The sequence below is a fragment of the Brachyistius frenatus genome, unplaced genomic scaffold (genome assembly GCF_029030835.1).
Source record: "Brachyistius frenatus isolate BFR_SWC_R1_liver_20210118 unplaced genomic scaffold, ASM2903083v1 Contig_13, whole genome shotgun sequence".
In the NCBI taxonomy this organism is placed as follows: Eukaryota; Metazoa; Chordata; class Actinopteri; family Embiotocidae; genus Brachyistius; species Brachyistius frenatus.
The window spans coordinates 3,294,781-3,308,362 of NW_027210612.1; the positions used below are offsets into that span (position 1 = coordinate 3,294,781).

A 13,582-nucleotide genomic window follows, 5' to 3' on the forward strand; every position below is an offset into this window, starting at 1 on the left:
AAAAAAGTAAAAAATGTACACTCTCATTTTGTGACTGGGCAATTTGGCAATAGATTGTGTAGAGGTGAAAGCAACAGCTTATAATTCACTTATCTTTGGCAGCAGCTATTAACCCTCAGCACCAGCTAGATAGATTGCTCAGGATATAGCACACATCTCTCTTCCTCGCTCCCTCCCCTCTCTCCCTCCATCCTCTCCCCCTTTTCACCACTAATGAACCGAATTGCTTGCTTGTCCCTCTCGGACAGAGTCGGACATGTAGGCAGTTGGCTCTTTAAAAATGATTAAGATGTTTCTGATTATTACTGATTTTACTGGACGTGCATGAAATAAGGAAGACACGGAACCATGGATTCGCCTGAAGTTTGTTTAATGCCATGAGACACTGTGACTCTGATTTTTAGTCCATAGAAGAGGTCAAAACATCTGACTTTATCTCCAGTAAATGGCTCAGCGATGTGACTGTTTTATTTTGACATCATTAAAAAACAAACAAACAAACAAAAAAAACCTGTCTGATTTTCAAACTTTTTTCATATTTGATTTGAAGCGCAACAACTAAAGAAATTATCCCTGCGATACACAGCGAAACAATTGAAAGTCAATTATCTGTTGTTAAAAATTGTCAATGAAAACTTAATGCAAATTAATAGATGTATAATCATGTCTGATTTTCTGAAATCAGCGTTATATTAATTAGGCAACATTTTAATTACAATAAAATAACCCGCAGCGTCGGGTTAAAATGCACAATAAAAATATATCAATTATATGAAGAAACATGATCTGCCATTATTAAAATATGATTTATGGCCTGTGTTCTCACAGCTAGTGAGATGCTTTCGATACATCAGTGAACAAACAATCTTGTCAAGTCAACAGAACAACTTTAATCCAATAAATATATCAAATGCTATTAATTTCAATCCTATATAATAAACCTAATCACGGAAATTGCAATCATTAGGCCAGTTAAATATAATAAGCAATGAATCCCGAGTTATTATTATGTATTTTTTTATTATTATTATTTTTTTCCTCATTATGTGTGATGGTTACACCCGGTTGAATTTTCCATATCATTAAAAAAAAAAAAAAAATCAAAACTCACCACATATAGGGCCTAAGCAAGAGGAAAAGTGGAGCGAATGAGTGTTCTCAGGCTGCTGCACTATAGGGCTGTACCCGTACATTGGAGCGCCACTGCCTGACAGGAACCGTCAGAGCTCCATATTTGGTCAAAACCACGCCCCTTCAGCGTCATATTCTGACAGCGCCTCTCCCGTGGGTTTAGAGTTTTGGCTCCCGGGAAAGATTTCAGTCCTCGGGGAAAGAGGGCTTAGTTTTGCATGTTCCCATCCATCCTGCACGACGCGAAAGGGCCCCTTATCCACCTCTCCTGTGTACTAGGAACACCTCCACTGGTGATCAGCCTTTGCCTGTGTTTGTCTTGTGGAGAAGCAGCAGCACCTTTTCAGGAGTGGGTTTTTTATTCAACAAGAAGTCCTGAAGGTTTTGGATGCGGTGCTTCAGGGATGTGGGCACTTTGAGAGCAGCATCACCCACAAACACAAACAACTGCCATCGATTTTTCTGTGAATAGCACAAAAAAAAGAAAAAAAAAAGAAAAACAGAGGAACAATAGCAACACAAAAAAAATCTTGTCTATTGAACAATTCACTTTTCCAGTCTGTGGATACCGCTCTAACTAAGTACAGCACTTTGAGAATTGTTCACATCGGACGGACTGAAGAGGGAGGCAAGACCTGTGGACCGGGTTTTCCCTCGCAAGTCTGAATCGGCTCTCGCTACTTATCCCGTGAAAAAAAAAAAAACCCTGAAGGATAACACGCTTGGACGTTTATTTCCCTAATTTCGCAGGAGGCTCTTTTTCACGCAAATTGTCCTAAATGTTTGGGATTCAGGAAACTATACCGCGGGGTGGGACGACGATGAAGGAGGAACCGCTGGGTGGACTGAACTCGGTCCGCTCTTGGATGCACACAGCTGGGGTGGTGGATGCAAACACAGCCGCCCAAAGGTACGCATGCCAAAAGCATCTGATTTTTCTCACGCATTCCCTCCTCATCATATCGACCCCTCAATCCCCTGAATACTCTGTATCAATTACGGTCTCCCAATAAATGCCCCCCCTTCGGCTTTCCCTTCTTTCATTACATCAGATTACCCATTATTGTGACAAATCAAGAAATCTCCCCCGTACTCAAGCGTGCTTCTGCATCTCCAATGTTTCCATCAGCTTCTCCATCATCTAGTATCCCCGGTGTCCGGTGCTTAACCGAGATGGTCTCTTGTTTTCTCCCCGCAGCGGTGTCGGCTTGGCACGGGCACATTATGAAAAGCAGCCCCCTTCCAACCTCAGAAAATCCAATTTTTTCCATTTCGTCCTGGCGCTGTATGACAGACAGGGTCAGCCCGTGGAGATCGAAAGGACAGCTTTTGTGGACTTTGTGGAGAAAGATAAAGTAAGCGGTGTATTTTAGAAATACATGCACCCCTGTACATAATCAGCACATGTATCGAAATTATGTTCTCTGAAATGGCAATGGGTTACTAAGGGGAAGTCACGTGTAATATTGATTTAAAAAAAAAAAACAACAACACTCAATTCGTTGACGACTGAGAGTCGTTTAAAGCCGTTTCTCGTCTTTTTTTTGCACATCCAAAAACTATAAATAATTTCTTTTGCAACACTCAGACATGTGGCAGTGATATAGGCGGCTTGTTGTATTGATACTGATTTTCACAAACTGTTGTCTTCTGCAGGAACCAACCAGTGAAAAAACTAACAATGGGATACATTACAAACTACAGTTATTGTACAGCAACGGTGAGTCAAACTGTCACTAATATTTTGCAAACACGTGCACACACATCAAACACGAGTTTGTCGGTGAGCATATAACCATACATAGTAATAATAACACTAGGATGAATAATACTAATAACAACAATAATATTAAAAAAATAAAAGGCTGATCGTTTTATAAATGTAATCACTCTTGAAACTCTTTATATTTTTATGACTTGTCACCAGACTGATTTTTTTTGTGGGGCTTTCTTTGTTTATTTATTGCCTACAATTCCTTCAAAATTCTCAAGTGCTCCTCTCTTTTCTCTCCCCAGGCGTCAGAACAGAACAGGATCTTTACATACGGTTAATCGATTCCATGACGAAGCAGGTAAGCTGCTGTTCCACTTGTTTCTGCGCACAGTGCAACCTCGCTGCACGTCTACGGTTCACTTGTGTAAAACCTTAACATGCCGTGCAAATTCTCACCCCTGAGATCCATATGCACTTCTAAAGGATCCCCCCCCCCCTCACACCACCAAAAAAATAAATAAAAAAAATCTGCTTGTAAAATGCAGTTGTGGCACAAACTAAAATCAAATTACCGCTGTAATAAGAAGAGACAGCTTCCATTTTGACTGTTTACGTTTGACCAGATCATATTGCGAGACTCTATAAAGTCAATTTTAGTCCGCCAGAGTTGGGCTTCTTTGTAAGCTCAGTTTGTCCAACATTAAAATTTAAACACTACCTCTGCTCCATATGATCTGATTTGACTCTCCCTGCAAAGAGTCAGAGGTGACGCTCTAAACATATTTTAAAAATTTGCATAAAGTATTATTATCATAAATATAAATATAAATGTTTTTGCTGGGGTGCGTCTCACTCATCCTCCTCCTCCTCCTCCCAAACATATGAGTGATTTTAACCCAGAGCCAAACGCAAAAAAAAAAAAAAAACACCGATATAATATGAGCGTTTTAATCTAACGCAGTGTTTTGCAGACTTAAGTATAATTGTGGAAATAAAATCAGACATCCTTATTTCAGCTCTGCATGTCACGTTGGGTTTTTAAACAGAGGCTTTAGGTAGAGGCTCCTGAATAGAGCCGTGAAGCCTGGACCACTGGTCACAGACAACATTCCTGTGCGAATGATCCGAGTCAATGACGCAGAACAAGCAATTTATGGATTTCTGTTTCTACAGCTGCAAATAGCCACATAAATCAAACCAATATAGATAATCGCCCGGTTCCCAGGAAAAAAAGAAGAAGAAACACATCAGGTCAAGTAGGACAGCTTTTGGAAGCGGGAGAGTGATGCGACCTGGTTCAGATATGTCACTTTTTCAAAGTCATTTTCTCTTATTAGTCTGAAGCGTGCCAGAAAGAAAAAAAAAAAAAAAAAAAAATAGAATTTATTAATAGCTGCAAAATATAAAATATCAACTTAAAACACCATGCTTCTTGTTTATTGTATTTTTGTTATTATGTAGACTATTTAGTCAATAATGTGCTGCTTTGCTTGTATTTACACTTGGTGCCGGTTCAGTACGAGGGAGTAAAGTGTCTATCCTTAGAAATGGAAGAAGGAGGGAGGGATCGAGGGAGGGAGAGAAGAGCGGCAGAACTGATAGCTCCACGCCATCTGTTTCAGCCAATGCTCAAAAATTACTCAACCGTACCGCCAGACACCGCTTTTTATCCACAGAAAGATCATTGTTAGCGGCTCAAAATAAACAACAGATTGCCCATTAACACTTTCCCCCAAATATCCCCAGATTATAAGCATATTGATGACACTTCTATTGGATCTCTCCTTATGAAAATCTCTCTGTCTCCCTCTTTCTCTGTCTGTCTGTCTGAGCCACAGGATATTATCTAGATTAATAAAAAAAATACACTTTATTACTATTACCATTTATTCTATAATTATATTTTTATATTATTGCTGCCATTGAAATATTATTGTTGCCTTTGATATCAATGGTCTTAGTTACTTTTTTTTTTAAATTGTTAATTTAAGAATATACAAATGATGTTTAAATGAATCAATATAATTTATAACACATGGGGATTGCTGGGATTATTTTAACCATGTTTCTTACTCAGCCTTTGCTCTCCTCTATTATATTGCATCGTTTTTCATCATGTGTATTCATGCCCTGATTTATTTTATCAAGTCAAAAAACAATAGATAATTTCATCTAATTATTTGTGAATTTGTGCAAATTAATGTGTGTTTAAGAGATGACTGTGTTTTCACTTTATTTCCATCTCATTTTGTTTCAAAGGCCATAATTTATGAGGGTCAAGACAAGAATCCAGAAATGTGCAGAGTTCTTCTTACTCATGAAATTATGTGCAGGTAAGCACTCTTTTTTTTTTTTTTCTCCCGTTATGTTCATTTTGCAGATTGAGGCAAAAAGTAATTTCCTCCCCTTCAATAAGTTTTGACACTCATGACATGATGCAGCAATCCAGACTGTCCTGTGGTCCTTCAGCAACCACAGAGACACACACATAGAAAGCTGCTGTCATTTCTAACTTTGATATGATGTGATTCAACTTTGATATGAATATGACAGTGAAAATGAACTGACTGTCTTTTTCAGTGAAGGGAAATTGAATGTATAATAAACAGTCAGAGACAAAGTACATAAGTTCTGTTTTTTTTTTTCCTACCTTTTTTTTGGTTTGTTTTTAATGTTTCTTTTCATAATTAAATGCCAGCATTTAAGCCTGCCAGAGACAATGTGTTTTCAGTTATGCATAAACGCTGCATGCTATGTATCATTTTTTTTATTTATTTTTTAGCACAGAGTCAGTTCTCGGTTGATCCCACCTGTCAACAATGATCAGCAAGCCTTTTAGTGTCATTTAACCACATAAATCTCAACTGCTCATATTGCGCTGCTATTCAGCGGTGTCATTGATACTAAAAGGAAAAACGCCTTTTGTTGTTATTGTTGAGCTCAGCATGAGCTTTGTGAACATTGAATTCGGATACTGTCGGTTAACCTCTCCTTTGTTGCACCGGTGCATTGTTCAAGTTACTGGTTGAGAGCAAGTGCAGCATGAGAGCTGAGAATGATTTGTCTTTTTCCATGCATAAACTCATCACTCACGCTCAATTTATACATGCATCCATCACTTATTTGTGACACATTGAATATGGTCGTGCTCGAGAGGTAATATTTTTTTTTTTTTTTTTTTTTGTCAAGAGGAAGTGCATTTTGCTGCTGAATAAAACAACTCCTCGAACTGCTGCTTATTAACACATAAGTCGATATATATATTAAGATATATTATCGAATCATGTCTTATTTTTTAGGTTTGTAATGCACTAGTTTTTGAATTATATTTTTGTTTTGATATTTTGCAGCTATAAAACACGTCTTTATTACTGCTTCTAGAAAGTCATGTAAATCAAGGATATTTAAATAGCGTGTGGTTGACTGACAGTAGCTTTGCACCAAATCTTTGTTTGTCTTTCTGCACCATATGGCATAAATCAATCTTATTCACATTTGTTTATATGTTTTCATTTCAAATTGAAGCTGGGATGATGTATTTGTTTATTTTTGCAGTTTTGATTCAAGTCCCAATCAAAGAAGTGAGAGGCAGCGAGCTATAGGCTCAGGGTGGAGATGGTTGAAACATGTGGTGGAAGATAGATTAGTGCTTTTGAGGCCATAATTGATAAATGCCCCGCAGAAATATTGGTTGAGGGTGGCACCTTGCATCTCCCTCAGAAATAGCAGCTTGGCAATTAGAGGTAAACAAAAGCTGAAGCTGTGAAAAGTGACTCCCCTGCCTCCTGGCCCAATCCCCACTCCCCTCCCCTCCAACACTAAGCCAAACAACACAACATGTTGTTTTCACCATTTTTTATCAGCCATCAGCATCAATGGAATGGATGGATTGAGTGAAGGAAGTCTCATGGCAATCCCCCCCCCCCACCCTAATATAAAAAACACTCTCATGCACTTAATAAATCTATGCAGTTTTGTGTGTATTATTTGTTTATTTCTATTTATTTAGCAAAGTATTTCTTGTCCTTAATCACACTTTCTATGTTTCTGCAGCCGATGCTGTGACAAGAAAAGCTGTGGAAACAGGAACGAGACTCCATCAGACCCGGTGATCATTGACAGGTAGGCTGTGTGCAGCTTCTTCTGTGTTTGTGAAAAGGGAATGAGTAAGTGAATGAGTGAGTGTCAGACTGACTAAATGGATGAGTGACTGAGTGGATGAGCGGGCACACGGATGAGCTCGTGAACAAATTAGTTCCCTCTCGGTGTAGCAGACGGCCCAGTTGGGCTGACTTGCATCTTATAGCCCACAGTGTGGGAACTGTGGGTGACTCTGTGTGAGTGGCTGAGGGGCGCCTTTCCCAGGTACCTGTGCACTGAGGGGCGGTCACCACCTGGATAGGGTTTGTTCAATCACAGGTGGTTCAATCACTAGAGGATCATGCTGGGAATACACCTAATTAGCTTAGGCAACTTCGCATTTATTTGGCTGGCTTCCTCTCTTTGTTTATGACAGTGATGCTTGCACTGTCAATAGTTGTTTTTCATTGACTGTTTCCTTCTCTCAACTTAGCTGTGAGCAAGACGCCATTAAAGTTTTGTTTTCGAAGAGATAAACATTTTATGTCTGCTGTTTTCTTCTGCTCCTTCAGGGAAGTTACATCTGGCACATTTATATTACCTCTAAAGAGGTAGAATAAATGGCCTTCTTTCAAGCATTGACATTTTTCTGACACTGCGAAACTTTAGGTCTTGGTTAGTGTGAATATGTTTAGGTAGGCGGATAAGGGTGTGCGCGCTTAGGTGTGTGCGGTGGACATAGAGGTGATGTAGGGGGTGTAGTTTGAGCGTCGATCTCAATGTAACTCTCACCACGTAGTAGGGAGAGACAGCAATGCTAATGTTTGACTAGCCGGAATCACTGTTTGCTTAGTGGAGAATGCCTGGTATCTGACAGAGGGGACAACTCTCTTATTAGTAATCAAATAGGGCTGAGCAGTTGTTGCTGCCACTCCACTCCAGCGGCTTCTCATGCATCAGGAAGTAGGAGCTGGCTGCCCTGGGAGCCTGGATGGATTACCAGAGCTACTGCTGTCTGAACTCAAACTCACACAGACACACATGTAGATAAACGCAGATACACACTCAGATGAGGACACAAACGCAGACAGAGAGACACCCACCCACCCCCCCCCCACACACACACACACACACACACACACGCATGCACATCCCCACACACACGCCTGTATGTTGGTTATGCTGTGGTCGAATGTTTATATTCTTGATGACAGTCTCAGTGGCTACACCAGAAAAATTCCAAGGTCAGTGTAAGTAAAAATAGAGCTTTTTTTGGTTTTTTTTTTTTTTTTTGTGGCTGTCTACGGGTTTCTTAATTTATTTGTCAGGTGTATTTGTTAGTGACGGGATGATAGTGCAAACGTTAACATATAACTTGAGACGTCTACTTTGCCCGATTTCCGCCGCTTTCATGTTTGCTTTGTGTCGCTCTGCTGCCTTTTACTGTTTAGAGTTTCGCACGCCATTGTTCTTCAATCTGCGGGACAAAACATGTAACTTAAGTACAATAAGCAAAATGAATGCATGGAGAATTAAAGTCGAGAAGAGGGGTGGGAAAAAAAAAAGAACAGGGGAAAAAAGAAGCGGATGGATATTGTAAGCTCAACTGGCTCAGGGAGGGCTCGGATTTTCATTGTGACGAGTCTGAATAGGAGTAGAGTATCCCTTTCCTTGCACAATGAGCAGCTCTGTTGAAACACAAAAGCATATGTTCCTCATTAGACCCTCCCATTGTCTCCATGTCGTAACTATGAGCCCGTCAGCTCACCCTAACAGACCCACACAGGTTCCCAGTGACTGAGGGAGGCTTGCAGAGAGGGGTGCCTGCGAAAGGTTGAAGGGTTTAGCAAGAGTTACCGACACGACCAGAGCACACTGTAGGCTCGCTCCGTAAGATTATTTACTGCAATTACTTGACTGTTACCGCTGTGCATATGGGTAAGCTTTCAGTTAAAGCTTCCATGTTTTACAGCCATTTCTGTTACATCTGTCATTTTCTCATGCACATCATTACAGGCACCTGTGCTGCGGTTGCTGCTGGCAGAAACTGATTATTTCCAATTGAGTAGAACATAGTTGAGTGACATAAACCTAGAGGAGAGGTTTGATTGTTGGATCAGGCACGTCTCATCTGTCTACAATTACGGTATGAAAACCAGCTAGCACTGCCACATTTCCGAGAGAAACAGTAGCATGGCCGAACCTTAAGAAACAGATTTGGAGTGAATCATTGATGGCGTTCATTCTCTGTAACATTTTCCCAGATGGTAAGAGGGGAAAGCGCACACAGCTAGCTGGCATCTAGCAAGACATTAACTGGCGTTCCCATGGATCTGGCATATCCAACGGAGTTTGGGAAACTTATCATTCCAAATGTGTCCTATTTTCCTGCGGTCAAGCCAGACATCTGTTTACCCTATTTTCTCAGAGTTTTGATACAGATTTTCACTCAGATTTTTTGAAGAGGAAGGATTCTCTTTAAAAAAAAAAAAAAAAAAAAAGAGTTGGTTAGATATAGGCCCAACAGCTGTCACAAAGTTTCAGCACTGCTTAGTCTTTAAATATTTCAACACTTACATTTGATGCCTTTGCATAATTCATATTCATTTTTTGGATGAAGAAAGGCCCTATTTTTGTTGCATTTGGGCTGGTTTATGTGTTGTGACTCAAGTTACAGGGTCTTTTAAAAAGTCTGCACATATTTTGTTCTACTGAAAAAAAAAAGAAGTCTATTGTCTGTGAATATTGTGAGCAGACTTTTTTCTTTCCTCCAACATCAAATCCGACAGTAAAAATTTCAAAGTCAGCTGGTGCTTACATTAAATAAAAGAAACAGTAAATTTATCTAGTGACTAATTGTTGCTGTGACCGCATGACTTCGCAGTGTGGTATAATCATCTCTCCCCTTTATAAATCTAGCAGTGCTACAGATGTCACATTTATAAGTTAATGGTGCTTTAAAGTAAGTGGGGGTGTGGGTTTATTTAGTCGGTAATTTGAGTCTTTAGAATTATAGTGATGAGGTACCCGATATCTGATTAGATGCTGTTCCCATTTACAGTACACGTAGTGTATAGGCAAACATAACTCAATTTACGATGACTCTCCTGCTCTGGTATCTGTCTTCACTCTCTTGCATATTGACTTTGTCTTCTCTTGTGTGAAAGATTAGATACATTGTTCAGGCTTACACATGGATTTTGTAATAAGACGGCACATGTTGTTGAAAGAGGAGAGAAAATGAGTCATTCTGCCTGTCAGAGTTCAAAGGTCACATTTTACTCCGGAAAGCTCCGGCAATTTATACAAGAAGAATTGAGCCAGACAGAGAGCAAATGTGATATCAATGTGTATTCTCCCCATATTTGAATTTTGATTTTAATGTTCATACAGTTTAACATCCCGTGTCAATTTGCGCTGCCATTCACAAGTAGATTCTCGACCACATCTAAACATGTCAGCTCCATTTATTCCAGTGGCCACGGCACTCCCTTTCACTTCCTGTCACAAAGGTCAAAGAGCACTGACCTTTGGAGTGCAGCCCAGCCACTGAATAATTCATGACATTGACTTGTTTTTCCCCTTATTTTTTCCCCTTGTCTCTTTTTTCGGTCAGCACACATGGTTCTGCTGTGGGAGGCTTTTATTCATTTAGCTCATTTATAAAGGCCTCACTGCACCTGTTCGTGTGTTAATGCAATTAAATTTTGGCCTAATGTAAATTTTGCTTAGCTTTCTGTTATGTCCCTCATTAGTGAGCCTGTATTTTCTAAATGACTTTGCGTTATCGTTCATTTGTGGAACACCTACGAGGTCATTTCCCAGAGTGCACTTGACTTGTTGTCAAGTTGTTTACCAGAAACAAAAGACCGCAGCCTTAGAACGTCTCACATGTGGTTCCCTCTGCCTTCTAAGAAACAAATCGGAAAATTTGTGTGCTCCCATCTGGTTTTTGCAAAACCGTGATTACCTCCAAAAGCTGAACAAATGCCAGTATTTATAAGGTCAGCCCTTTATGTGGAAATGTGATGTAAATGAGAATCAGCGAAAGGGGACATTAAACAAAATTAAATTCATTGTCTCCTTTAATGTCATTTACATTTTTGGCTAAGCCCTGGACTGTCAAAGAGGATTTCTAAAACCATTTTAATTGCACATCAGCATTGGAAAAGAGGGTGTGTTTCCACTGAGCGGCTGTCTTGATAACCTGCAAAAAGAAGTCTGTTTATGAAGTACCTAAATGACATGTTTTCACTGCATCTGCAGAGGGGCAATTAAGATGGTACTTGGTAGGTAGTGTTAATCTTGCATTGTGCTCCCACCATCTATAATGAAAATGATGCAGTGGATGGGGTCACAGTTGTTGTGATTTAGAGTTGATTGCTGCAGGTGTTTCCCCCCCCTCCCCCTTCTTTTTTATTTTTTATTTTTCTTGTATTATATATTTTTTTTAAAACATCATACCATTGCGCTATGGGACCCTCTCTGCAATGTTTCCTCAGCTTTACACTGAGTCATTGAAAGCTGTTAACGTTTATAGGAAATGCTCTCTTATTATATTTACTCACACTTGCAAACACCGTATTATTAGCGGCTTAATGGCATATCCATCTTGGTGTTGTATTTATGGCTGTGTTTGGTGTAATTCATGTGACAGATGTGAGTTTTTGACGCCCATTGAGAAATGGGAGAATAAAACTGGCCACCCCTGCCTGAGTCGACGTGATGTTTGAGTGAAGCCTGTCTCCTCCCGAGCCAGAGTAGGAAGAGCAGGAAGTGTTGAGAGCGAAAGCTGTACTTGGCAGCTCTCCTTTGGCTTACACTTGCCGAAAAATGAAACCCAGACTCTCTGCAGCCTCCAGAGCCAGAACCTCCTTCCCAGTGCTCCAACATCCAGGATTGGGTAATACTGTTCACTAAGCAAAACATTACCTCAAATTATTCTCGCCCTGTTTTCTATTCCCTCCTCCCTCATGTCGGTTTTATCGCAGTTTGTAAATGTCAAGACACGTACAAAGACGCACAGTATAAATGATATTTTCCAAATTATGCTCACATGTTTGGGTTCACATGAGTGGCGGCTGAATGTAACGTGGTGCCTGACGTTCCCGAGGGACACCCACCTCACTAGGGTAGGATTCCCCAGTGGCATCAGCTAATGGCAAGACTTGACAACAGCAGAGAAGCCGGGGGTGTTGTGTTTTACTAGCGCTGAGCAGGGGTGATGACTTTAACATGTGTGCAGAGAAAGACGGAGATGTTTGTGTGCCGTGTGTGTCTCCGTGTGTGTGTGTGTGTGCGCGCACACTCGCGTGTGTGTGCGTGCCGTGCTAAAGAGAGAGGTGTGCAGTACGAAAAGAGTGGCGCGGGCCAACAGAGCGACGGATTCGGCTCCAGCTTGACGGCAGTGAAAGACGAAACATGGTTCCACATGTGTTGAGAAAGAGCAGTCCATCTGTCCATGGAGACAACCCCTCCCCCTTCACCACCACCTTCTCTTTCCCCCTTTCCTTCTCTTCCTCTCCTTCTCCTGCTCTCCTCTCCCCCTCGCTCTTTACTCCCCTGGTTCACTGCTGACAGAAACAAGGCCAGAGTTGGGGTGATGGGATGAATGCTGGGCCAAGAGCAACACTGGACCTTGTATACACAGTCACACACACGCATGCACGCACGCACACACGCACACGCACGCACGCACGCACACACACACACACACACACACAAGCACATGCTGAAGACGAGTAAGGAAAAGGTTATTACATTTTTTTTTTTTTTGGTGTGTGTTTTTATGTGTTTTTAGTTTGCTATCTTCCGTTGCATTTGCTGACTTGGTTTAATGTTCATGTGATTCACATCCAGCTGTGGAGCAATGTAAGTAATTTATTTTGATATTATGAAAGAAAACAATCTATTAAGATTTATTCACGTTTCCCTGAAAGAGTGCTGCAATAAGCCACCGTGCTGAAAATCGTACATTATTGAAATTAAATCTGAAGTAAATAAAACATGCCAGTCTTTCTCAAATATTTAGCAGCTCTCCTTTATAATTAAACTTTGTAGCTGTTTTGAAGATGTTGTTTGGTTTCTTAAAGCATTAATGACGCAAGAGCTTTGTCAAACAGCTCCTGATTCTGTGAATCACATTTAGGTCACTTAGACCTATGTTTTTTTTTTTGCAGTTTTTTCTTCCGAAAAAGGGTCTCCTTTCTTTCTCTTGGCATGTTCCCATTCCCATTCAATCCTTATTAGGTTTCCCCTAATTGTCAAACAAACTGTTGGGTCAACCTCAGTCGTATCTGGCCGTAAAACAGCACATTAGGCCCTGGTGAGGGATATATGTGGTATTTCATCGGAGACGGAGTAATGCTGGGGTTTTATGGTTAAGTACCAGTTCACGCCCACGCCATTTGTTTCGCATTAGAGTGGAGGTTTTGTAAATCAGATCAATATGTTCGCTGAGATGTGATTCCATGTTGGGATCTCCCGAGTTGTTCTTTCCTCAAGTATTTTTCTTCGGGGACTGGTTGTCGATGCACACTCCTCCGCTCCCCCGCCCTGCCCATCCTTCCCTTTTTCCCCTACCTCTCTCTCCGTCCCTCCCTCCACCTCCACCTCAATCTATTTCCATTTTCTGAATGTAGCAATTTGTAGTGTGAC

At 40.7% G+C, this 13,582-nt stretch overlaps 1 protein-coding gene across 1 annotated transcript in view; it reads left to right on the top strand.

Annotated features, from left to right (window-relative positions):
• The first annotated feature begins 1,348 nt into the window (after window positions 1-1,348).
• The window catches only part of LOC138617650 (transcription factor COE3-like), a 67,232-nt gene continuing 54,998 nt past the window's right edge, over window positions 1,349-13,582 (top strand). Inside the window, 6 exon segments of the mRNA XM_069692809.1 lie at window positions 1,349-2,041; window positions 2,330-2,486; window positions 2,788-2,851; window positions 3,148-3,203; window positions 5,105-5,178; window positions 6,899-6,967. Coding sequence (XP_069548910.1) covers window positions 1,911-2,041; window positions 2,330-2,486; window positions 2,788-2,851; window positions 3,148-3,203; window positions 5,105-5,178; window positions 6,899-6,967 — 551 coding nt within the window. The 5' untranslated portion in view covers window positions 1,349-1,910.